Source organism: Nanorana parkeri, unplaced genomic scaffold (assembly GCF_000935625.1).
Source record: "Nanorana parkeri isolate BGI_ZX_2015 unplaced genomic scaffold, ASM93562v1 scaffold83, whole genome shotgun sequence".
NCBI lineage: Eukaryota > Metazoa > Chordata > Amphibia > Anura > Dicroglossidae > Nanorana > Nanorana parkeri.
This window is the reverse complement of record NW_017306351.1, coordinates 810,089-837,937: the sequence shown is the minus strand read 5'-3', so window position 1 is coordinate 837,937 and position 27,849 is coordinate 810,089. Positions and strand designations below refer to the sequence as shown.

At 39.5% G+C, this 27,849-nt stretch overlaps 1 protein-coding gene across 1 annotated transcript; it reads left to right on the top strand.

The window, feature by feature from the left end:
- ASPN (asporin) lies at positions 1 to 27,452 on the top strand. The gene is made up of 7 exons (XM_018552306.1): positions 1 to 273; positions 3,074 to 3,186; positions 3,925 to 4,138; positions 11,517 to 11,627; positions 14,732 to 14,825; positions 25,158 to 25,296; positions 27,031 to 27,452. Exons 1-7 carry the CDS (start codon positions 21 to 23, stop codon positions 27,226 to 27,228), a joined length of 1,122 nt encoding a protein of 373 aa, XP_018407808.1. The 5' UTR covers positions 1 to 20; the 3' UTR covers positions 27,229 to 27,452.
- The last annotated feature ends 397 nt before the right edge of the window (positions 27,453 to 27,849 follow it).

The window sequence follows — 27,849 nt, the reverse complement described above, 5'->3', positions numbered from 1 at the left end:
ATTGCACTTAATTCAACAAAATGAGGGGATATGTGCTTTTCTACTTGCTGGCATTCTGCTCTGCTAAGCCATTTAAATTACCTCCAAAGTACATGGCATTAACTGACTTAATGCTGCAAGATATGGAAGATGATAGTGATGAAGATGATGACAACAACTCCCTGTTTAAAAATAAGTTTGCTTTTCAAGCTACTCCACCACCATTTGAAATATTTCCATCGTGCCCATTTGGATGCCAGTGTTTTTTAAGAGTGGTCCAGTGTTCTGACCTTGGTAAGACATAATAGCAATGTCTTGTTTTTTAATCAATTGTGAGCAGTACTTTTTTTTATTTTAATGTTAAGAGTACAATTAAACTGATTTGACAGGACTACATAAACATTTCTTCATGTTAAAGTCAGTAATACATTTCAAGTATTTAGGGCCTAATCTATCCAACTAATGAGTAGCCTAGTTGGCCAATTCTCACATGAGAATACATATGCATGCAAGTTGAAATCTCATTAGTATTCAGGTTCATGTGAATGTAATGGGGGTATTACATGCACCACTCAGTGTTAACCCATTTTATTCCGGGACAGCAGTAATAACACATTTTAGGGTGGTCGAAGACCAGATGGCTGAACTTTAGATTCCCCATACTCTTGGTCGCTGGGGGGATACTGAAGTAATCCAAACTGAGGCCTCCGAGAAGAAGAACCTGATTACTTCAACATGACAACCTCTAAAGTGTTCTTCCCCTCTCTTCCTCACAAACAGGATCTCCTCTTGAGAGATATCCCCATAATAAGAAAATGACCAGGCTGGAGGTCATTACTTAAACAAGTTTATTTTACTTAACAGGATGCAACCAACAAAAAACTGTAAACATTCAAAGCAGTTCCATCACAGGCAAGATGCTCTTCAATAGCATCATTGGGAGAACTCGGTGCCCACTACAAATATTGCAAATACAACATACTGTCTCTCTGCTTCATCAATTTAGAGTACCACTGCCACTCCATCCTTGTTCAACAGGGTGTGGTTCCTCGCTCCCCTGAAGGGTAAGCATCCTCACAGCTATGGGCTCTCTCAGAGAAATAAAGTCCCTCCTAATTCTCTATCTCTTGCCACCAACCAACCAGACTCTACCCTTCTGACCTATTATACAATGAAGTAAATAAGGAATATGGACAGAGAACCTGCCCAGCAACCTCAAGGTTGGACATTACCTTAAAAAAAGGCCCTTAACTAATGGAATTAAGGGTGAAACAAAGATGCCTGTGGAAATCAAGTAGTGTCAGTGAAAATTACAACATAATTCTAACTTGGGAAGTAGCAATGGAGCCCTAAAATCCTGTTACATGCATGCCAGATATACTTAGCACTTACTGTATATCATAAAACAATAGGCCGTGTGACTGAATTAGCCAATATCTATTTTCCTATTTCAGATCTGCCAAAGGCACCTGGACTATCATAGGTATCTAAAATGCAGCAAGGTCACTTTGCATCCAAATTGGAGATCACTCACAGAATGTCTATAGGCACTTTATTTCATGTCATCCAAAGTCATTGACATACTGCTAAATCATTTAATAAATTTAGCAAAAGTGAAAAGGTAATGATCTGCACAATGTAATGTTCAAAAGCAGAGAAGCTAACCCTGTGGGAGTTACCATGGGTGAGATTACAATTAAAGTGTATGTCTAGCAAAAACTTCTTTTTTGTTAATTTTGAATAAAGTGGGGAAGGATTCAACCCCCTGTCAGGTGTTTTGCTGCTGTCCAGGGTTCCATTAGAGATTTACCCTTACTTTCTGTCCTGCTGACAATGAAGAAGGGAGGATAACTCCTCAATATCAACACAGACAGAAATTAAAATGCTTTTCTTTAGTAAAGTGGGGTAAAGCTAAAACTTGTCAGATTTTTTTTTAGTATCCATGTTGCAGATTTTAGTGGTAGCAGTGATTAAACAAAATATACAGAAACATAGCATTGCATCTAAACATTTCAGCACAGAGGACAGGGAAAGTAGCATGAGGAACTGAGTGGTGTGCATAATCTCTTTAATGCCTGAAAATGAAAAAAAGGGACAGCTGCTTCTTTACATGACTAAAGATTTAAAATAAACACCTGTACACTTTATTTAACTTGACTCTGTAGTAAATTCTTGGGGTGGGGGTGTTTATAAAAACTGGAGCAGACACAATCTGGAGCAGTTGTCCTTGGCAACCAATCAGCTTCTCTCTTTAGTTTGTTCAGTTAAGATTTGAAAATGAAAGACAGAAGCTGATTGGTTGCCATGCACAGTTACTCCAGATTTTGTCTGCTCCAGTCTTGATAAATTCCCCTCTGTATGTCCCAGTTTTACTTTAGCACCATGCTATGCACAGTTTAGTAATTCAAGTCTTTCGTGTTTTATTGATGCCTTCACTACAATTTGCTAGCACCTACCGAATTTTAAGATGGGCTGCATTAAAAGAAGTAATATGTTGCTCTTATACAAGCTGAAGCCCATTGGAACAAGACCGATGGCTTACTTACTTCTAAAGAAATCCTCATTAGAACACTGACATTTGTTCAGATTCTAATTATAAAAGCTGACTCTCCTGTTCTTATCTGGAAAGGACATGATGAAACAAACCATTGTTTCTTCAGAACAAAAGAGGTGAGGATGAAGGGAACCTTATTGTATCATATGACTACCTTGAAGACTTCAGAAAATGCAAATATTTAATCAAAGCAGCAAGAAAAAAACACTGCCAGTGAGAGCCACAAGATGGGAGGGGTGTTAATTAAAGGGGGAGCACAAAGTTGGACTTTAGGTCTGTTATTACATTTAATGCTAAAACGTTGTACTGTGCATTCTAGGCTACAATCGATTTCTTGCTGCTTATTGTTGTAGGTCACAATGTATTTCTTGCTGAAATATATGTTACTATTTATTCACTGTGAAAAACCTAAACATAAATTTAGCCAAGAATACACACTGCCATGCTTTTCAGTATAAACCATGTTATATACAGTATATGATCAATGAGTGTTGAGACTTCTTTTTAACATTTATAACATTTATTGCATATGATCAACAGGGCTGACCTCCATACCAAACAAAATTCCTCCTGACACAAGGCTATTAGACCTCCAAAACAACAAAATAAAAGAAGTCAAGGAGAAAGATCTAGAGGGCCTTTCCTCTCTCTCAGTAAGTTCCTATGCTTAAAGCTTTCTCAAATAATAGTGTTATTAAACCATTTCAGTTTTCAGATACACACGTTAAAATGTACATTCTAGGCCTGCAGACTACTTAAAACTCCCCCAAAAATTGTTTTTCTGAAAGCAGAGATCCTGTAGATGCAGTTGGCAAAAACACTATGGTATCTAAAATTGGAGTTCAACTTTCAAATAATACACTCACCTCTCAAGGTACTTGTACTGTAAACTAATTATTCTCAAAGATCACAACAATGACTCGGAAGTTGGGTTTTCATTAGTTTCTAACAGCTTAGAAACACTTGCTGGCTGTTTACATTCGAAGATTGGCAGACTGCTGAGATCTGCTGTCACAGAAAAAAAATCTGAGATTTTAGTGCCTATTTTGTGAACTTTGAAACTTAATTTCTCTACAATGCCTATAGCTACAGAGGTGACTGAGGGCATATTTGATCAAAAATTTAAATATGTATTGTGCAATGCCTGGGCACAGGTACATTTTACACTAGTTTCACACAGAGTTCAAATCTGACAATCTAAAGTTTTAAATAATATATTCGACAGGACAATTAGTGCAACAGAACACCAGACAAAATCTACAGTTTATCACAAGATTATTTTTTATACTAAAGCAGCAGTTAGTGTTTAACTTCTGCTGTGTTAACTGTGTTAGCATTAAGTGTATTCATTTGAACATTTATTTTATCATATGAATTTGATGCTCATGCAGGCTTTGTTTCTGAACAACAACAAGCTGTACAAGATTGATCCAAAAGCATTCCAGTCTACAAACAAGCTTCGCAGACTGTACCTTTCACACAACCAGCTCACAGAGATCCCTTCCAACCTTCCCAAATCTCTGGCAGAGTTAAGAATTCATGACAACAAAGTTAAGAAAGTACCAAAGGATTCTTTTAAAGGAATGGCATCCTTACATGTTTTAGGTAAGTGTGTCCCCCAAGCATGGTATAAAATGGCAGAAAATCATGAAATAACAAGACTTCACACTGTTTATACTAGCTTTTAAAAGTAATTGCACCTATAGGTATTGGTAAGATGCATAATCTTTGTTTTACTAACAATTCTGCTATTTATCTGAACCATTATGGACTTTTGCAACAGAACAAAACATAGTGAAATTAGAAGCACTTCATGATTTATAGCATGGATCTTTAAAATTAAATATTAAAGCATCCAAAATAGAATATTACTGTATTTCCAAGCTTCTCATTATTAATTTTTGCAAAAAGTAAAAAGCCTAGGAACTGAACTGTGAGTCATTTCAAGCAAAAACAGAAGCTCCACTTTAAAAAAAATATAAATGAAGGTCCCCGTGGATTGATAAATTCTTTAACTCAACTGTCTCCCGGCGGCTATGTCACATTTAATGCCTTCCTCTTAGCCTTACCGTTGAGTGCCTCCTCCACCAAATGATACGGTCTAGAACCCTCTTCTTCTCCTTTTCTTTTCTCCTTCCTCTATGCCCCTTGTATAAGGTTTTGTCCTCCTATGTCTCCCCATGTCATGTTTGTTACATTGTTGCTAGTATCACCATTCTACTGTCAGAACTATTGGGCCAAAAAGAATCAATTTCACAGGCCTAAACATGTCATTTTACAAATGTGTCTATGGGCATACTAGTAGCCATTTTGTCTATGTGCTATGAGGTGAATATAAGTTCATTTTCCTTAAACAAGAGATGGTCAGAGAAGGAGATCGGAATGTTAGTATAAACATGCCTCCGATCGTAAATTGTTGGGGTCTCAGAAGCACATCAAGTAAGACGGCGCTAGCCTGTATGGGGCTGGTTGATTACTTTCTTTGCCTCCCTACAAGAGATAAGAATTTCTAAAGAGTTTTTTTCTCTCTCTTTCTTAAATGAATAGACAAAGGGTAATTAAATGAAATGCTCCCAATTTTTACATAGAACAACAGTGTCCCCTGATGGTGATTGTAAGGGAAAAGTCTATAACCTTATTGGGCATTTGACGTCATGTTTCACGTCAGTAATCACGTGATAGATCAAACCAAGCCCACTCCGCAGGGGGGATATAGATCAGGAGCCCAGTTGAAGGGGGAAAAAAAATGTATCCTGATTTCTCTGACTGCTACTGCACTAGGTGAAGATGAGCCACATCTCATCTACCCTACACCACTCAGTATAAGGTCCTAATGTGTTACGACGAGAACCCTATAGGCTGGGGTCCTTCAAGGTTCAACTTTTGACAATAGCTTTATAGATTGTATAATATGGCTGATAAGTCCTACATTGTAACCTCGCCCTAAGGACTAAAGTTGTGTACCTCTACTACTGCGATACGTTTCATGCACCATGTGTTTAATGTGCTTGACCTGATTGCCACAGGTAAAAATCAATGCATATGGTGACCTGAAGGTGTTCTGTACACAGCCCCATAAATGTAATTTCTTGCTTCTGTAAGATTGGTTGGCTGATTTTGACAGATGTCTGCACTAAGATACAATAACATTTTAGGCATCCCGTGCAATGGAAATGTTATTTTTGACGACAATGGTGAGATACTTCCTAAGGGTTAATTACTTCAAAAGAGATGCAGATACTCCAGCTTTCCTCATCAGAACATAGAAAGTCTACCAGATGCCTTAAAAACAGCTTATCCTTCAAAACAGAAAAAGGTAGGAACAAAGTTTGTTAAAAGAAAGTTAACCTTTGCAGTGGGGCTACACCTGCACTGCAAGGGTTAACTGCTTGTTTTTCTCTAGGAGCTGGAATACTGAAGATATGCTCATCTGATCCTCAGTTTGCGGCAGTCAGCTCTCACCTCTTTCCCCTCAGCTCTGGCTGTGTTATGCCTCCCGGCATCCTCGTGTCTAATGCAGATGAATGCAACTACATTAGACGTGATGATGTCAGCGGGGCTTAGATCATAAGAGCCCAGGGGAGAAGAGGCTGCAAGGACCAGTCTAGCAGCCAGGTGGGATTATTAATCAGGTGAGCATATCTTCTTAGATCCAGCCCCTAGACCAAAACAAGCAAGGGTTAACTTTGTTCATGTCTGGAGTTCTTCTTTAAAAAGTCCTTGCAATGTACATTAATCACCCAGAGGGGACTCATTTTTTCTCTACCAAAGTGGAGTTACTTTTTAAGCACCTGTTGTTAAAGTTAGGTTCCCTGTAGGGCTTGATTTACTGCTACAGCACAAAGTTGCCTGTAACTACTTCCCCACTTTTAGCATTTTGGGATTTTTATATTGCTGCGTATTCTGGTATCAATTAAGTAGTTTTGTTACTTAGCTTTTTTTTAAACCCATCATAATAGAATTAGAATTTGTATACTCATGACTCAATGTGTTATGTTTAAACACAAGAAAAAGAATATCAGATGTTTCTACGTTTGCCAACCTGTACTAACATAAACATAATTGGACTGGCTGCTAAAGAAAACATCATTAATAAATCACTGCTGCCACCAGGGAGACTGGGCCTAACCCACTCACCTTTGCAGCAGGAAATTGCAGCTCTAACACTTTGCATTGTCCCACTGCACAAAGTAATTTTGGCCCTCAATAGTGTCTATTCGATTGTAGGTTTATCATCAAAGTAGGAAACACAAACAGTCAGACATCAAAACAGAAATATTAGGATAAAACTGGTTTGTGAAAACCTAGTGATCAATTTTGGCCCATGGAGTCTACTAACACTTTTACTAACACTTTCAGTGATATCTATTATTTGTGTCCAAAAGAATGAGAAGTTGAAAAAGATTTCTTAAATGCTCCAGCATTTCATTCAGCTGTTGGCTCCCAAACCCATTACAAAGTTTTTTTCCCCCATCCTCTGGTCTAGCACCCGTCTTGGGTCAGGTAGCTGAGTCAACTGCTGTTTCATCACTGTGGGTGCCCTCTTCCGTTCCTTATTCCTGGGTACCCCACCTCCGCCAAGGCTTCATGAATCAGTGCCATATTCAATTTCTGTTATTTCCAGGTAACTTTCCACCTGACAGGACAAAAGCCCTCTACATTATTTCCTTATTCTCTGAACAAGCATTGGCCATGGTATTTTCACTTCACAAAGAGTTTTTCAAAAAATTCAGGAAGGTTTTCAATGAACCCACCCATGATTTCTCTGTGATTTCTGAGACAATTCAGCCACAGCAAGGGTCTCATATGACCAAAGAGTATGCTAGATTCTTCTACATTTCAGCATCAGTGTTGGACTGAAATTGTAAGCCTTTGGTGGTAGTATATCTGTAAAAAAAAAATAAAGGCAACTGGGCTTGCTGTATTTTTCTTGAAGATGTTCCGCTGGTCATCTGACTAGGTTTCTCAATTCAGAATGAATTGTATAAAATTTATCTGGGAATACATATGGTGAATGTTGCTCCAATAAACATAATCATCAATTATGCAAATGCAATCAGCATCTTACCTTCATGAGGACTCTGACCCTATGCTGGTTATGTTTAACAGATTATGTTGATTGGAGTAACATTCACCTTATTTATTCGATGAGCATTTTTGTACAAGTTATTCTGAATTGAGTTGCCTTGGTTTATTTTTTTACAGATATACCATGACCTGGATGAATGAGAACCTTCACAGACATTTGGTGATGGTAGGTTAGGCTTATCGGACCACATTAAGGATACATTAGGCAGCTATGATATCCCTACTACCCAGGATGATCTTATTTACCTCTGCTATAAGGATGACAGGTTTCAGGAAATAACAACAGATTTAGTGATCCGTTTACCTGCCTCTAAATTTCCAGCATTCCCTGACTCTTCCTTAGGAACCTATGCAGGTCAATTAGCCAAACTCTCTCCACAAAATCACTCGCATTTCTTTCCTTTTTGTCTCAAGGTCAATAACTTTTCAGGATAAACTGCGCTGGAGTGCCACTGTCCTTTCAACACTGAATCCCTAAGATGTGTCCTGCTCATTTGCTGAGCCTCAACTACCTCAATTATATTAGGGTTCATGGATATCTTCAGTAAAAAAACAAGCCAAGACCTTACAGATTTACTGCCCTCATGTCATAAATATGCTCCCTGTTCCCCACCCTTCCATGGGGCCAGGTGTATCCCCTTTCTCTGCTTGAGGCTAACGCAATATTAGAATATATTAAAATGTTCCTGGAGTGGGGTTTGATTAGGTCACAATGTCATCAGTTGCAGCATTATTATTTTTTGTTGGCAAAAAAGATGGGTTCTATGTCCTTGTATTGAATACAGGGGATTAAACAAAATAACAGTAAAAAAGCAAGTGGCATCTGCTACTAATTTGGAAGCTGTTTGGTTGACTGCAGGTGCTTTGATCTACTCCGAGCTGGATTTGTAAGGGACCTACAACCTAATTTAAGGGGACCTACAATTGCATTAAGAAGGGTGATTGCTTTTAATACGCGGGATTGGTAATATGAAAATCTTATCATGTTCTTTGTCTTGTGTAATACCCCTGTAGAGTTTAATTTTTTGGCTTCTGTTATACTTAAACACCATCATATATTTAGACAGTCTCCTGATCTATTCTTAGGTTCTTCAGCCCCATCAGGCACATGTTAAGATGGTCCTAGAGTGCCTCCATCACAATGGACTGTATGCCAAGCTAGAGGAATGTCCTTTTGAGTAGTTCATATTCTTGGGAGATATGACCTCTGCAAAAGGTCTTCGTGTAAATCCTAGTAAGGTTTTAGCCGTTGGAGTTTGGCCACTCCCACAAAGCTTCAAGTCTATTCAGAGGTTGCTGAGCTTTGCCAAGTATTAATGGCAGTTTATCAAAGACTACTGCACTATTGTTGCACCTATCACCATCCTCACTAGGAAAGGTACAGATTGTAAGAACTGGTCTACAGAGGCCAAGAGTATTTTTCTCTCTGAAAGAAGCCTTTTCCTGTACTCCTGTCTTGCAGCACCCTGACACCTCAAGCCCACTTTTTCTTGAGGTAGATGCATCCACTTTAAGAGAGGGCCAGTTTTTTTCAACTGAACTCCTCTGGAAATCTTTCTCCTGGGGAGTTATTTCACTTCGGCAGGATAGGACTATATTCTGTTGGGGATTGGGGATTGGGGATTGCCTAGGTGAAGTTGCCCCTTGAGGAGTGGTCACTTTTTAGAAGGAACCATTTACCCAGTAACATTCTGTATGAACCACAAAAATGTACTTTACCTCCCCACAACTCAAATGGTGAATCTTTAACCGTTTTGTTGGGCCTAATGTTTTGCCACATTTGACTTTGTTTTCACATACCAGCCAGCAGACAACTATGTGAAAGTCAATTCTTTACACCACTAATTTAAGATGGAATGGCTTGCCCAAAGCCAGCTCATTATCGACCCTACCTGCATATTTCTTATATCTCCCCAGTGAAAATTAGCCAGATAACATCCAGTAAGGCCATTGTTCTAAAATAGAAATCCATCAAAATCTCCACTAGGAGATATTAAGATTTTTTTCCTACAATTATTGGTAGCCAATGCTAGAAAAATACATTTCTAAATTTGTTGCTGCTTGCCAATCCTCTGCTTAAATGTCATTTTTAGGCATTTATGCGCAGGCCCTTTATTTCCCCCTGCCTGTGCTAGAACAGTCGTGGTCACATATTCCCATGAATGGATTGAAGGATACACAGTATTTTTTTTTTCCACTTAAATGGCACACTGATTAACCTCTAAAAGTTTTCCCACCACACCTGGCTTGCTTAGAACTTTTTTCCAGGAGATTTTTCACCTGCATAAGCGCATCATTTTGGATAGAATTCACCTCCTTTTTTCAGCTTCTGGATATTCAGTCGATATTTTCATCATTATCTGCAGTCCAGTAGGCAAATAGAGATGGCTAACTAGATCATGCAGCAGTTCCTTTGCTTCTACATCTTGAACCAACAGGACAGCTGGGCAGATCTATGCCCATGGGCTGAATCTGTGCATGACAACCATGTTTCTGAAACTGTGGGCTGAATCTGTGCATAACAACTGGCCAAAACTCCTTTTTAACTATGGCAATTATCCTAGGATACCTACTCCTGTTTTCCCAACCTCTCATGTGTAATTAAATTGCAATAATATGCTGAAATCTGCATCTTATTTTTGTTTCGAACCTGAGCTCATCCCTAACCCTGACCTCTTGCTTGTCCAATTACTCTCAGCTATAGCCAGTGAGGGTTTATCAGAGAGCCACAACTGAAGAACCATTCTGAAGCAACATTCATTACTCTTTGTGGGGTGCACAGGTGAATACTGGGCTCTGTGTCTTGACAGGGCCTACATTTGTCTGGCAATGCAGACGGTCCAATTCCACCACAAGTTTTACTCTGAAACTGGGTTATTTCTGCAAAACATAATGATATTACCATTATATATCAGCTGGTGTGTCTACTATTTGTTTATATCTTCAATGTGCTCATGTTCTATCACCATACATTAGAACATTATCAAACTGTGAATTTAGGGTCCCTTCCCATCAATAAAATAGCAATGAAATGTGACAAGCAAATCAATAAGTAGTCACTTAAAATAAAAGCATATAAAAATTAGATGTCAGTGAGATATAAAAAAAATATTGTAGAATATATGTTTTGCCAGCTAAACTGCAGTTTTATTGCAACTTCCTTATATGTGCATTGTTCAAAGTTAAAGGTCAGTTTTATCAGGCACAGCAATTTATTAAATAAAATCAAGAAACATATGTGCTGCTTATTGGGAATTCTGGCAATCAATAAATAGCTTTCTTGGGCTATGTTACAGCAAAACTTTAGTCTGTTCCTCCCTAACTTCCTCCCATATCAGAGCTTGCCTTATTATTTACTATTCTGGCAGGCTCTCCTCTGTGTAAAGCTTTAAGCCTCATGCTGGGCAAGTTTTAGAATCAGGGCAGTGGACTGCACAATCGCTCCCATGGAGAGTTCCTGGCATAGCTGAGATTCTTGAATGTGAAGTTCTCTGCTGAGTGACATCACACACATGTTAGCACAAACCATCGCAATCCAAGGGTAGACTTTGATGGCACAGTCTTTTGAGCATCTAGGATGAAAGGCAAGCAGAAGGTTTAAAGATGGTGCCATATTGCCACACCCTTGACATATGGGTGTGGCAAAAGGATACTACTAATTTTAGCATACTAAGGGAAAAGTTGGCTCAATTAGTAAGAGTATTGTGCAGTTGAGTTTTGGCAGCTGTTTGATCCTTCTAGACTAGACTAGAGTTTTTTGGCGCCAGTGATTTTTCATCTAGACTAGAGTTTTGCTTTAACCTCCAAAATAGCTTAATAGTAATAAATTGATGCAAAACCTGTAATACAAAAATATATCTATTCAGCATTGCTAATGATAGAATTTATTTTGCAGAAATGAGTGCAAATCCGCTTGAAAATGAAGGAATTGAGCCAGGAGCATTTGAAGGATTGACAGTTTATCACATAAGAATTGCAGAAGCCAAACTTACATCTATCCCAAAAGGTTGGTAGCTGATTTCACATTGTAAGCAATATGTGAACATATTTTAAACCTGTGTTATTTTACTTCCAATCACTAGAGGGCGATATACATATAAAAGCCACGAGCTGCAATTTGTCTAAACACAAGGCACACAATGGACTTGTGTCTTTTTTTCAAGCTGACTAACTATCTAACTATGTATCTCCAATAGTGAGGTGCTAATAATTCACCAGCTTTTGAAAATGCCACCGTTTTTATGCTATTGAAATGCAAACTTTTATCATGCTGTTTTAAAAATAATATTGTAAATAGGAAATACTCTAAGTGTATGCATAGCCAAAACCTTTATTCTTAGTTCCTACATGGCAGCACACATAATGTTGGTGGCTCCACCCCCCCAAACTAATGGTGTATTTTGGTTTAGGGCTACCCTAGGCAAGACGAAACCCCCCACACTAAATTTTACCTGCAAAGTCCCGTTTTTTACTTTATGCGTGACCTGTCAGTCGCTGGATACAGCGCACATGCTATATCCAGCTTTTGAATGTTCCGCTATTAGCGTAGCAGGAAAGCTGGTGTCTCAGGTGGGCTCTGCAGGGTCTCAGGTGGGCTGTGCAGGGTTTCAGGGGAAATGTGCACGGTCTGTGGTAGGCTCGACAGAGCCTACCATAGATCCTGCACAGCCCCCCTGAGACCCTGTGGAGCCCACCATAGACCTCACAGAGCCTAACACAGATCCTGAAAGCCCCCCTGAGACCCTGCAGAGCCCACCACAGATCCTGCAGAGCCCAACATAGACTGCGGCTCCTCCTCGCCGCCTTTGCTTCCTCGATTAAGCAGCCGAGGTTGCTGAATTCTGTGCAGCCCGGCTTGCCCAACTGTTTTGGGGCGGCATTTTTGTTGGAAAAGTGCTGCCCAGGGCAAATGCCTTGTTTGCCTCGCATACGTCCCTGCTCCAACCAACAGGATCAGCAAGCTATAAACTTTGAGAGTTAGGCTAGGCCATCAGGCCATCAATTTTGTCTGCCTTCATACTCCAGGACAATTGTGTATAATTCCTGGGGTCAGCAAAGTACCAGATGACTTCCTTGTAGTGGAGGAATGGGGTTTGCTGTAGATGAAGCTACAATAAGCTATATACCCTGACCACTCATACAGAAGCAAACACTACAGTGCACTGTTTTTGGTTTTTATATATATAAAATAGTGTTTGATTTTTATGAAACATGAGATGCAATGTCAGGTACATAATGATCGCAATACGTTGTTGTCCTATAGCAGTGCACACCCGGATGGACTGAGGGATTTATTGCCTATCTCTCAGTTCATTCAGGTTATGCGCATTTGCTCTGATGCCATTGATTGTGAAACACAATTACAAAAGATGTCTGATAAATTTAGGGACAGAGGTTACCCTGAACATATACTTAGACATACTCTGGAAGTGGCCAGGGATAGGTTTAGTACCCCTAGACCCAATGTATGTCCAATAAAAAGGACTTATTTAAATCAATCTGAGTGCTGGTAACCTATTCTTTCTACTAGGTACATAATTAAAAAATCTCACATATGTGGTATCCTCATACTCAGGAGTAGCAGCAAAATGTGTTTTTCAATGTAAATCTAAGAATCTCCATGCTGCGTGTGAGAAATTTCTTATTAATTGTGTGAAAGTTGTGTAGAAACAGAGGGGATGCGTTCATGTATCCCCTCCTGATCGGACGGTCTGAAAGGGGCCTTTAGAAGCAGATAACTTGCAAAGGGAACACTATTATCACACTTCAGCCCTTCAACAAAAAATGTAGTCAATAATGAAAACTATAATACAACACGAAGGGGTTGATTTACTAAAGACGAATAGGCTGTTCACCTTGCAGGGGAAGCTTCCACTTAGCTTAGTGAATGTGGTGGATGATTCCCCACGAATATCACTGATAGTGCAGTCAATTAAAATGAAAAAGGACCTCTTATGCAAAATCTATACCCACCTAATATCAGCCATACAGACAAAATACAACCTATGGTACACAAAAGAGTTGGATAAGGACATAGACTATCTAACACAAGAGCAATGGAGGACAATAGAGAACATCCCTGAAGTCTCACTATTACCCTCACACAAACAAACACAGCTCTTTATCCTCCATAGATTATATTACATCCCACAAAACTATTTACTTGGGGATAAACTGACTCTCCAGATGTGGACAAAACTGGGCCACCTTATTACATGATGTGGAGATATCCCTACTGATTCTGTTACTGGAATATGTTAATAAAGCCCAATACAGTTCTACACTGGATAGACTATTGCTTTTAAAAAGTCTTTTTGAAATAACAAAATTATATTATGAATATATTATGAATAAAGACGCATAGTTGTAAATAAAGAGTTTTATTTTAATTACTTTATTTAAAACTGAAGACACAAACTTAAAACAAAACCTGTGTATTTTCAATCAGGCAGAGTAAAATAAACCCAGTGAATTGCTTTATGCTGTATTCCGTGGTCTTACTTTCTATTATCACATACTACAAGCTTTCTGTATCTTGGTACCAAATCCTTTTTTTAGGCTGCGTTCACACCTGAGAATGAGCATTCTCAGGCAATGTTGGAGTCTTTTTATGTGTGCATTTTTGCACATTTATTCAGACATATTCAGGCTTAAGCAATTTTGTTTTAGCCAACAAAAAACTAGGTTCTAGAGGAAGTTGACGGTTGTTTCGAAACACACTAAGTTCCAGGTGCTTTCAAATATTTTCCCAGTGTTTTTCAGGCACTTCCAATGACGTTTATGGAGCCAAAAAGGTAGTGCTTTAAAAGTAGCTCATGTGCCTTTTTGAGCCTCAGACATCAAACTATGGGCGTCTGAACAGTCTTATGTGAACAGGCACAATTTTAAAGCATGGGATTTTGGTTACTGAACATTCTGAGCCTCAAGCTACGAAATGCTCATGTGTGAATCAGAGCTAGGGTACAGGAAGGAAGGTGGGAGAAGAAGGTTTCCTTTATTTTTATGTTTGTTAAGTGTAGAAAACCTTTGATTAAAAAAAAAAGGACTGATGAGTATTGATGAGTAAGTTTTCCATTCCAGCTAAAAAGAGTGGTTTCAATTTCTATACAGGCTTGCCATCATCTATCTATGAGCTTCATCTTGATCACAATAAAATATCATCCATAGAACAGGAGGACCTCATACGTTACAAACAACTTCAGAGGTAACATCAAATATTATTTTTGGAACTTTCCTGTTTTTTCTTTCAGTGCATAAATTGATGTTTTATATCATTTTAAATAGATTTCAAAATCCTTCATTTTACAAATATTCATTTAATAAAAGGCGCACCCATAACACTACTTTTGTAGAGCATTCTGAATATTGGTTGCACACTTTCTGTTTCCATCTCATTTAAAATCCATACAAGGCCATATGCGCAAGGCAGAAAGGGAAGGACTTTGCCTTTCCTTTGACCTATTAAAGTGTATTTCCACTTTTGCAGTCAAATTTGCCTATATGTTTGTTATGTGAACCTATTGACATAGCATTAAACAAAACAATAAAAAAAAATATTTCTTATCTTTTTGATGTTTTGTTAACTACCTGCTGTCCGGCCGTTGTAATTAAACGGCCGGACAGCGGCTTCTTGAGGGCGGGTGGGCGTCTTTAGACGTCCTATCCTGTTCCCTAGGCGGCGGGCACGAGTGGGAAACCGACTTTGAATGTAAACAGCCAGCGATGGCTGTTTACATACAAGCATTCGGGCATCTGTAGAGACGCCCGATCGCTTGTAATATGCGGTCGGGTGTGCGGGCCCCCCGTCGCCACCGCTGCTGGCGATCCCGGGCTCTGCTGTTCCCGGTGTGAGCCCGGGACCAGCACAGCAGCTCTGTGGCCGGAGATCAAACGGAGCTCAATACTCGAGCTCCGTTTGATCTCCTCTCCTCTTCTGAATGCCGGCAGTGATGTGTATTACATCACTGCCGGCATTCAGTGTCACTATCCGGTACAGAAACCGGAGAGAAGCTGGTGAAGCAGATCAGTGCTTCATCAGCTTCTCTGGGTGTCCCTAGGTGACATTGGGGGTCTTAAAGACCCCTGATGTCTCCATAAAGAGGACCTGTCACTGAAAATTGGCTATCACATAGGGAGCTTGTTTGCTCCCTAAGTGATAGCAATAAAGTTCAGTGAAAAAATTAAAAATCCCATATCAAAGCAATAAAAAAATAATTAAAGTCCCCCACCTCCACATGCACACGCAAACATGCGTCAAGCACGCCTACATGGAAAAACGCCGATTACATCCATTGCGCCGCACATGTTACATATCGCCGCGAACTTCGGAATGAGAGCAATAATTCTAGGGTCATCAATCACTGATAACACTAAACTGATGAGCGGTAAAAGCTTTTAAAGCGTCGGCTATGGTCAATTTTGAGTATGGTGTTTTTTTGCGATTTAACGGGTGCGCGCAATTTTAAAGCTTGACATATTTGGTGTCTATTTTACCAAAAAATTGGGTAATAATAAATGTTTTATAGGGAGAACAGTTTTTTTATTATACAGTAAAAAAAAAAAAATCCGTAGTGGTGATTGAATACTACCAAAAGAAAGCTCTAGCTGTCCCCAAAAAAATGGTATAAAATTAATTTCAGTACAGCGTTGCATGACGGAATAAATGTCAGTCAAAGTACCGCAGCGCTGAATAGTGAAAAATGGCCTGGTCAGGAAGGGGGTATAAACATCCCGGTCAACAAGTGGTTAAAGCAGGTAAGATGGACGATTCCAGGTTTTTCTCAGCACCTTTACATTGATCTGTCCTACTGTACAGGCTTAGGACTGAAATATGAGCCTTCTGTTTCTCTCATTCACCTAATTAACATACAATGGACAAACCACCGTAGACCTCTCACTCCTCACAGTCTCTCCTAACATTGCAAAGAAAGATAAGAAAGTAGAAATGTTAGCCATTAAAACCCTAACCCAAGAAAAAAGCAGTTTAAACTGCAAGAAGCATTTTTTTTTTAACCTTATGCTATGTGAATGAGAACATGTAACAAATGTAAAATAGGTGTTAACCCAATTTGGTTGCAAAATTGGAAATACACTTTAAGCAGTAGGTGTTATTTCAGCACCAGCTACGGAAGGCTACTCTCCGAGCAGGCTTTTTGTACAAAAAGGAATAGCTCAGAGCTTCAAATGCTAAAAATTAATTATTCGCTTGCAATACTTCATATTTTCCTGACTAAAAAAAGTATTTGTTCATTTATTTTTTTAATTCTTAAACTTAACAAACAAACAAAAAACATACTATATTTTCCTGTTAAATACAGGAAATATTTCCTGGTTATGGGCACTGCCAAGGACTGATGAGTTCACCTTTTAACATACATATCTGCTGTCTGTGTAAATAGATTTCTATACTTTTGTAGATATCAATCGTTTTGAACATGATGCATTGGAATGATTGTATGAGTTTTAATTTTAGCGCCAGCTGATGCTAAGTTACAGACATTTGGACATAGTTGCTGTGAACTAGTGGGTCCAGTACTGATTTGAAGTCACAGTAAATATGCTGTTCTACAATGAATTATTATCAGTATTCACTTTAGCACATAAATGTTGAATGCTAAACAAACAATTCATAGGGTTCATTTCTCTAGTCTTAACAACTTTTTTTCCCATCATAGACAATTTCAGTAATGAGAAAATAACAATTATATGGTTAACAATAACAATTGTTTGGAAATCACATGTTTTAGTTCTTTGTAAAATTTGTTTAAAGTCTGCTGATTACATGCAAGTTCAGACAGTACTTTTTGTTAGTTTTGGATAGAATGAAGAACATTAGGAACTTATGCTTGGCTTTACTTGATGTTCTAGACAGGAAGTGAGAGAAATCCTTCATAACAGCAACACAGACAGCAAGCAATTAATGAGGTAGATGTGGAGTGGTTTCTCACGTAGGCAGCTGGGTTACTGTAGCTAGAGTGACTGGTAGAGCATCTTTAAAAAAAAAGTGAGGGCAAAGATATGGGGATGGAAAACTCATAGATGACAGCCATAGATGTTACTGCTCCCAATAACATATTTAGTAGGGAGGGTGATGGTAATGCAGATAGTCCTAGACAATTGTTTGACATAGCAGATTATCTTATGATGACTGGTAGGATAATTATTGTCACCAGGATCTCCTCAACTGAGTGGTTTGATGTCTCCCTGGAGCCAGGGTTCAGGGGATGTTGTGTGAGGTCCAAGCGAGGTGTGCTGAATCACTGGAATGGCTGGAGGAGAAAAGGAGGTGGAAAAGAGTGGAGGAGGAAATGTGGAAGAGAGAGAGGGGATGTGGAGTGAACTGTTGAACTGCCAGAGTGAGGAAGAAAGACTGAGGGCTTGCTCACACCAATTGCGGAGCGTTCCAGAGCAGTAGCTGCTGGAACGCACAGCAATCACTCACTAAACTTCCCCCTTCGTTCTGGAGTGGGAAGGGGAGTGGCAGTGCATTGAAGTCAATGGCACAGCAGCCACGCCCCCCACACGCAGTGCGATCGAACGGGTGGCAAAAAATTACCTGCTTTCCGTTCCACTGTGAATGCAAAAAATACTCCACGCGTCCGATCGCACTGCGGGTAGTGGCATGCCATTGACTCTAATGCACCTCCATTTTTTATTTAATTTAAGATATAATCAACAAGTCCATCCTGGATAGGAAAAAACACTTCATTTTAGGAGAGCCAAGTTTCCAGTACTGACTTGGAGGAAATATCAATGCAAAATGTTTTCCCATGGACAATAAGTTTAAAGGGCTAAAAATAAAACTCCTGTGGATCACTTACAATGTTTTACAAAAAACATAAACAATAAGAAAAGGGCATGTTAAAAAAAATATAAAACCAAAGGAACACTTTCATCATTTGAAAGTTAAAAGAATACAATAAAAGCTCTAAGAAGGAAACCAGAATGGCAAAAATCCAAAACAAATGGCGGGTTGCCAAAGACAGTAACTACAAGCAGTAAAAAATAAATAAATGAAAAGGCTGTTTTTTTAATTGCTCTAAAGAATGCATTGATCTGAAGGGACTGTTGTGTTCATAGCTGTATTGTATAATTAGTGCCTATAATCTTGGATGTAAGGCATTGCTGATCTATGTAAAATCGCATCATGTGGCTGTGTCCTCTTTTTAACTGTATTGCAGTTGTTGTGGAGAGGGCCAATGTAATTGCAGACAGGGGTGTGTGTGTGTGTGTGTTAATCACTTACAAAGGATATTGCATCTTGATGTTTAAAAGTTTTACCTTCCTGCAGAATCTGGTGCTCAGAGCATTGGTGATTATATCCTCTTTTAGGGTGTCCCCTTTCCCTTGCAGAGTCCTATGGAGCCACTTTTTTGTGTGCTAGTAAGCTGTGTGTGTCTAAACAAACACACAGGCGTCGCAGGGCAATCCCCTGCCCTGCTCCCCCCTCCTCCTTCCTCCCTCCTCCCTTCTACAAGAGAGTTGGAGCTGTTTGGAAACATGACTGTAAGTGCTCAGGGGAAATTATAAAGAAACACCTTGCTGCGCAACATATATTTCTTTGATCTGGATTCATTATTGAAAAAAGTTTGAGTGTTTAATACTACGTTAAGATGAATAAATGTCACCAGCACACCACCAATATTGCAGTCCAAAGAGTTTCTTTATTGGAACGTCATGTCATCAAAACTAGCGCTTTCGGGGCCACGCAGGGTCACCTTCATCAGGCTCAGCAATGGCTGTCAATGGCTGCAGTCCAAAGAGTTTGTTCATTGGAACGCATGTCACCAAAACTAGCCACGCAGGGTCACCTTCATCAGGCTCAGCAATGGCTGTCAATGGCTGCAGTCCAAAGAGTTTGTTCATTGGAACGCATGTCACCAAAACTAGCCACGCAGGGTCACCTTCATCAGGCTCAGCAATGGCTGTCATTGGCTGCCATTGGCTGCAGTCCAATGGCTGTCAATGGCTGCAGTCCAAAGAGTTTGTTTTTTTGGAACGTCATGTCACCAATTGCTGGTGACATTTATTCATCTTTATACTGTGTGGTGGCGCCATCCGCAGGTCACTACAAGCAACCCCCCCCCTATTCAACTTTGTGTTTTTCCGGTAAGGAGTGCGACAAGGTATCTTTTTGTTTGTCTAATACTACTTTAAGTCACCACACACTTTACAACCTGACTCTACAATCTTTGTACAATCAAATTTAGATGTACCAAAACTATGTAGTATGAGGACCTACCTTAACTATGCAATCAGTATCAATCTAATTGGGCAGGCCCTTGCACTACATAGTTGTTGGTAAATCTAAAAAAGATTGTACAATCAGCGTGTATGGCCAGTTCTAGGCTGCCACACAACATTAGTGCACCAGATTGTATGTGAGATTTGCATCTACCTGTTTGTGTATAGCCAGCTAACTTTGAGGTTGCCTCCCTCTAGTGGTAGCCACCAATACTTCAGGAGACTGTGAATGTGTGTTTGTAGTAACTGCACAACTAATAGCGCCTAGCTTTGTTAACTTTGCAGTCTTTATGTCTGTATGCCAGTCTGCTTGAGAACAAAGTGTATTAACTAAAAGTGTCAGGAGCAGGATTTCCCACGAGCCTGCAATTTTTTGGTGGCGAGAGCTTAGATATTAGTAAGTGCATGTGTTGTGTCATTTTCACGAGTGCTACCTTGTGTCTGCAAATTTGGGGAAACTTTTGGGGTTCTTACAACAATCTGCCAACGTGCTGGCTGTTTTCTAAGGATGAACGATGGATAATAATACCTCACACATTTTCATCCCCCATTGTCCCCGTACTACCTCGGTACCCCACACCCACCATCCACGACAGAGATAGTAAATATAAGCTAATAAAGTAATCAAATGAGAGTAGTAAACTGAAAAACAGAGGATAGCACTGTAGGAAACAGGGGGCAGGCTGGCAAGAAGTAAATGACTAAAACAGAGCGTTGGATGCATATCTAATAACTTTAATGGGTTTATTTATAAAATAATAATCCTTGCAAATACGTACAGCCTCTGGATGGCTCAGAGGAGTATAGGAATTTCCAAGGATACTCCTTTTAAAAATTAATATTATTGGTATTTTTTTATATAGCGTTGGCAATTTACACAGCACTTTACATTCACATCAGTCCCTGCCCTTAATGAGTTTACATCAAGTCTGATTACTATTAACCACTTCAGGGCCGCCGTACAGATATATATGTTGTCACCCTGAAGTGGTTATACCAAGATCATATGCTGTTGTAGCTGTATTGTTTATTTCAGCAGGAAAAGCTTGTCAAGTACAGGCCACTTGTACCCACCTGCAATTGTGAGGCTGCCCCTGCCATCTGTGCATGAGCAGTAAAGGCTTTTAAAGTTCCTACTTTAAAAGCCTTTACTGCTCATGCACAGATGGCAGGGATGAGGCCAAGTTTGGAAAGAACCCAAGCTCATCCAAACCCAGAAGGAAGCTGACAGTGCTGACCCATTCAGCTGTGGCCAGGACATTCCCTGCCTTGTAACTGCAGGTACCCAAACAGGTGTAATTCTTGTGACATCAGTGACCTTATATATATATGGCCATATTACATTGTTTTTATATGGCCACATTAGGTCATTGTCATTAACCAAATATTACCATTGTTGTATATAAGGTCAATGTTGTCACCACTATCCCACTACTTTGCTTTTGTGCAGCTGCAAAGCAAAGGATTTCTCGGCCACAGCTGATTTTGCCTATCAGCTTTCTTTCGGTTTCGGATGAGCTTGGTTTTGGTCAAAACCTGACCTTATCCCAACTCAGTTTAAGAAAAATTTCCTTTTGTTTATTTTTTGGCAAAGTCTACCAACATACATGTCCATGCCTCTGGAACCGGTTGGTTGAACAACTTTAAACTCCCATCCTGTTCATGGGATCTAAACATATATTGGTCTAAATGTTTAAAGGGTGTAGTATTTGCCATACTGAGTGGTTGGATGCTGTGTAGACATCAGGGAGAAGTGAGGCGGTTAATAGGAATGGCCAGAGAAGCTACCCAAAAGGCTAGGGGAACCCAAGTAAGGGGGCTGTCTAATGGCCAGGAAAGAACTGTATTCCCTCTACTGGAGCAATTGGACCACATTTTTCTTCTTTGTTTTGATTAGGGAAGAGCCATATGCACCTGGGTTCTGTTCAGGGCAGGTACAGCAAACTTTACTCAAAGTGACACTAAATGCTCCTTGTTAAATTAATGTCACAAGCCATCATAATGTACTATACTGATTAAAAGTCTTTAAATGTGACAAAAACATACTGTATTTCTACATAATAAATGTTGTTTTCTGCACACCCCCGATGGAAAATCATTTCCCATCAATGCCTGTCTGTGGAAGCAAGCAGTACATGTCAGTTGTGGTCAGATGCACCACTTTGAAGAATCTATAATTCTCAGATGTCTTTGTGCCAGCCGCATGATCTGTGCCTGTGTACTTCAGGCTGGTCCGCCGCAGCCGTGCTTTGTGGGTGGAGATTTTTTGAATGGCAATTTTTTATGTCCTGCTGCTGGGTGTCAGCACATATTGCTTTAGCCTATGTTGGGAGATAGCAGAGGAGAGGGCAACATTATCACCCACATAAAGGAAGTGACAGTTGTACAGTTTTAAAATGATGTTTATGGATGTTCTGTCTGAAGCTGCCATTAGAAAGGTCACAGCTAGCTACATTTAAAGTAGGGCTGGTAATGATTAAAATTTTCCTGTTCGATTAATCAAAATTGTTTTAAATCGATGAATCGATTAATTTCGATTAATTATAACGCACATACAGATCCAACTACATTGGCCTATACACATACAGCACAGCAATGAAGTAATAAAATTAACTTGGATCACACTAATCCAGCACGTTATTATTCTCACGTGCCCCACTCAATATGGCCGCCGATTGAGTGGGGCAACTCAGAATAATAACGTGCTGGATTAGTGTGATCCTAGTTCATTTAATTACTTAATTAATTGCTGTGCTGTATGTGTATAGGTCAATGCCAGGGATCCCAACCTGAAATAAGCAATTTCAGGGAGGTGTCCCTCTGTTTCAGGGAGGTGCCCTCTCCCCCCCCATCCACGGAGGGGGGTTAGGGGGAGCTGGGAGAGAGCACTCCCCTGAAATGATGGCAGATAGCACAGGAAGCATATTAACGAAGGAAAGGGGGAGGGGTCCAGTGACGTCACGGACATCGACGGATTAGCCGACAGAGCCACTTGTGGAAGGGGGGAGGAGTCCGGTGACATCGCGGACATCAACGGAAGACCCGGAAGCCGGCGGAGAGGTGAGTATGGATCAAAAGAACTTTGATCGATCAAAATAATTTTGATCGATCAAAAAAATTAACGATTAATCGAAGGATTAATCGTTAATTTCCGCAGCCCTAATTTAAAGGTACTGTTTTTTTTAATATAGGTCTAGTGTCACTTTAGGTTCAGGTGACAAATCTCATAAATCATTAATGGACATTTTGTAGGCTAATAGACAAGGGATTGACAAACAACAGGCACAGGGAGCTGAGAAGACACAGGACATTTATCAAAGCAAAAAAAGTTTTAAAAATTCCATTTGGCTTGAAGCAGTGATTTTAATAATGCTTAAATACCAACATTAAAATGCACAATTTCTTTAAATAACATGTGTTGGGGGATGCCCTGAACGTACCTCTGAAGTGGAACATCTGTACACAGTGTGCAACGTACTACAACACAACTGACACTTACTAGGAAAAAAATGTAATTAAATTTGGAGCAAATGACAGCTCCCAGACACTGAACTTTGTGAACAAAGTTTCTGGAAATTCCCTTCATTTTTAGCAGATCCTTATTCCACCCCCTCAAAACAAAAATTAATGGGCCCCTCCCAAAATGCATACCCGGCCCTTCATGTCTGGTATGGTTCTTAAGGGAGGACTCCATGCAAAAACAACATTGGTACTAATCACAATCTGGAAGCTTTTCTAGATGCTGACCCCACTCCCACATACATACATACATACATACATACATACATACATAGTACCCCAAATTATTCACAAATAAAATAAAAGTCCTTTACTTAAAAATAAAAAATCCAAAAGAAAGTTCCAAGCTACACATTCATTGTCAATCACTTCATCCAGTGATGCAGATCCTTGTGAATCACAATGCTCAGCAAAAAAAAAACCCACCAAGCTGCCCAACCAATGGCCACTCACTTAATGGCAGGCTCCCATAGCTGTCTTTTGTAATATAAGCAAAGAAGTATTGGTGACATCATTGACTAAATATGGTCATACCCTTATTTGGGCAATCCCCATTATCCCTGCCGCTTTACTTACATGGGCAGGGATTCCAAGCCATGTAAGTGAATGAGCCAGGTGATTTCACTGATTGTTGAGGGCATGGCAGATGCAGGCCCTTGCTGCCTCACTAGCAACTATTGACAGGAGGAAGCTGTTATAAATAATTACAGCACAAATGTCACTATTTTACATGATGTTTGGCTGCTAATGAATCTAGTTAATGTTTGGCATGAAAATAAATGCCCTAACCAGCACAATTGGTCCGAACCTGTTTTTGAAATTAAATTTGAGCTCTCCCCTACTCTGGATTAACTGTGTGTTATCAGAGTTATCAGAATGCAGTTTTTGGTTTTTTTATTTAAGCTTGATGAAATGTGTCTTTTTTTTCAACCTACTGTTTAACTATGTAAAAACCCAACAAAGGTGCTAATCTTTCCCTATTATTTTGAAAACAAACAAAAAGGTTTTGTCTGGAGTTGGCCAGTAATTCTGGGCATGTTGAAAATTGTTAACTTAAGTCGCTGATCAAAACCATTAATACCTCTGAGGTCAAATTTAGCAGCATGTTTCTTTACATATAGAAGGACATATAAAGTTTTTATTTAGTACAGTTTTTAAAAAACTGCCCTGTTTTTTTAAATTACTTAATTTATTATGTTTAATAGTTCAACTGCATCTGACCATTGATGAACACTGCAGCATGAGGGTGGCAGTGTACATCTGAAGTCTTTCATTTTTGTCAGTGAAGCCTCCGGCCTGCAGGAGATCATTATGACAGAGCCGACACAGTGATCACACATGAAGAATCACCCTGATTGGTTCCTGATTGTCAGTGGGGGCCCTGGATTCCATTAACAACCGAATTGCAAGCTACCAGTCCCACAAATGTCCTCGGCATGAGGTATTGTGCCATGGAACATAAAATATGCAGATTGTGGACAGGAAGGGGTTGAAGAAAAATATCAGTATCTCATGTCTAGGAACTGTAGCCTAAGAGCTGTGGTTGGAGGCTGAAATAAAGTATGTATTGCAGTGCACACTTTACTACACTTAATTTACAAGGTTTATCTGTGCACCCTACAACTAACAGATAGGTAATAGATTGTGCTACACTACTGCACTGAAAGTATAAATGATCAATGTTTGAATGTTCAAAATCATATTTTTTGTAATTAAAAAAAATGCTTATTTATAGAAACTAACAAACAATCATTTATTTGGTTTTCTTTTGTAGGCTGGGATTAGGAAACAACAAAATCAAAGATGTAGAAAATGGAAGTTTTGCCAGTATTCCAAACATAAGAGAGATACACTTACAAAACAATAAGCTGAAGAGGGTTCCTCCAGGAATACCAGATTTAAAATATCTACAGGTGGGTATATAACTTTTTATTTAATATAATAAAAATTAAACTTGTTCACACTGGAAGTGAGGCGATTGAGAGGAGACATGATGTTGATATACAAAATGTTTAGTGGAGATGGGAACAACAGCAATAATTGTTTTTACTATAAACTCCCTAAAAAAGACCAGAGGCGACCACCTAAAATTGGTGGAGAAAAGATTTAACCACAAAGGGAGTAGGGGCTTCTTTTCAGTTAGAGCGGTTACATTGCATGTTTTTGTGCGTGCGTGTCCCTTTGTGGTCTAGTATTTAAGAGTACCTGTACCTTTTTATGTTATGGACTCTGAAGAAGGTATCTAAATTATTTGTGAATGATTCAATATTCTTGCTGATACCACTGCTTGTGGAAATCTTTTCCACAAGCAGTGGTATCAGCAAGAATATTGAATCATTCAAAAATAATTTAGATACCTTCCTCAGAGTCCATAACATACAGAGGTACAGGTACTCTTAAATACTAGACCACACAGGGACTCGCACGCACAAAAACATGCCCACACACACAAAGGTTGAACCTGATGGACTTCTGTCTTTACTCAACCTCAAATACTATGTAACTATGTAAAACAAATTAATTCTACACACAATTCATGACTTGTTGAACAGCATTCCACAAGGGATTGAAGCTGTTATAAGGGTAAACAGGGCCTTCATATTAAAGGATTTTCAAGTTAACCCTTGCAGTGTGGGGGTAGCCTTGTTTTGTTCTAGGGAATGGAATAAGGAAGATAAACTCACCTGATCTTCAGTCCTGCAGTGGTGAGTGCTCATCTCTATCACCCTCCACTCTGGCTGTGGTATGTCCTTTGGCATCTTCACATCTACTAGACCTGTTAAAAGTGGTGACGTAACAGGTCCTCAGGCTGCCGGAGTCTGGGGTAGAAGAGGCTGTGGGGACTAGTCTAGAAGCCAGGTGGGATTGAAAATCAGCTAAGTATATTTTCTTTTTTTGTGACTCTAGGCCAAAACGGGCAGTTAACCCATGCAGCGCAGGTCAGTCTACTGAAAGGGTTAACTTTTGGAAATCCTGGAGTTCCTCTTTATTAAGTACTATGCTGAAAAAGCATTGCACAATACTCTACACTGAGTGGCCAGATTATTATGACCACCTGACGTTTGTAGGCAAATTAGCTATAATTAGCTATAATTTTGTGCTGAAGTTGCTAGAGGGCCAGACCATTATAAATAGGGAAGCATGTTGTTTACCACGACAGTAGAAGTGATTTTTTCTGAAGATATGGGTAAACAACGCAATTTAACAGCATTTGAACGTGGGATGATTGTTGGCGCGAGCCATGGAGCGAGTATCAGCAAAACAGCAGAATTCGTTAAATGTTCAAGAGTGGCTCATAGTTAAAGTGTTTAAAGACTGGACTGTCAGCCGAAAATCTGGGTCTGAACGTGCGAATTGTGGCCGTCAGCGACTAGTCAATGTTAGGGCAGAACGGACAGTGGCAAGACTGGTACAAGACAACAGAAGGGCAACAGTGCAGTGTCAGATTGCTCGCATCACCTTTCAACATCTCGTGGAGTCACGAGGCAGCCCAACGAAGCCATCTCGTGGAGTCATCTCGTGGCCCAACGAAGAACTGATGGGGTGGTCATACTAATCTGGCCATTCAGTGTATATTTCTTAAATATTTCTCATTGCAAGGCTATGACACTAACATATAAACATTTTTTTTTCAATATACATTTCAGGTCTTATTTCTTCACTCAAACAGCATTGCAAAAGTGGAAGTGAATGATGTCTGCCCCCCGCCACCCAAGCTAAAGAAGTCTCTGTATAGTGGTATTAGCCTTTTCAGAAACCCTGTGAAATACTGGGAAGTACAACCTGCCACATTTCGCTGCACTTTGGGCAGGAATAGTGTGCAATTTGGAAACTTCCGAAAATAAAAGCACATTGTGCGGTCATTACAGCCCTAGTGAATAGAAACAGCAATCTATTTTGGACTTGAGCAATTTCTAAACTATGGAAAGACTGTGCAACATTTCTGTATTCTCAGATATAATGCTTGATGAAAATAGAGTGTTTACAGAGTAATTGCATGGCATATTTTTTACATAATAATCAAACACTTGATACTTGGTTAAATAAAATGAAAGTTGTAGCTCCAAAGAGATATGTGTCTCAGGCAAATTCAGCAGGTGTTCATACTTGGTGCTAAGACAAATCATAAAACTCCTACAATACTTTTTGTTAATGCTTATTTTCCATTGATGTGTTCTAATCTGTGACTCTTAAACCTTGTGTCACTGTAGGACATTTCCTGAGTAACACTGATTTATGCAGAAAAACAAATAACTGATAATTTGTAAAGCTATGTAAACTATATTTTGTATTATATAATATACAGTATAATGTTCAGAAGTCTTTAAATATCTCCCAGGGCAACACTTGAAATGGCCTCTTCCTGTCTTGCAATGAGGGTACTTTTTCTGGTTCTATATACCTGTAAAGACAAGCTATTTTTGTTGGATTTCCTTGATTGTCTGCCTTTGGGATAAATAAAGACT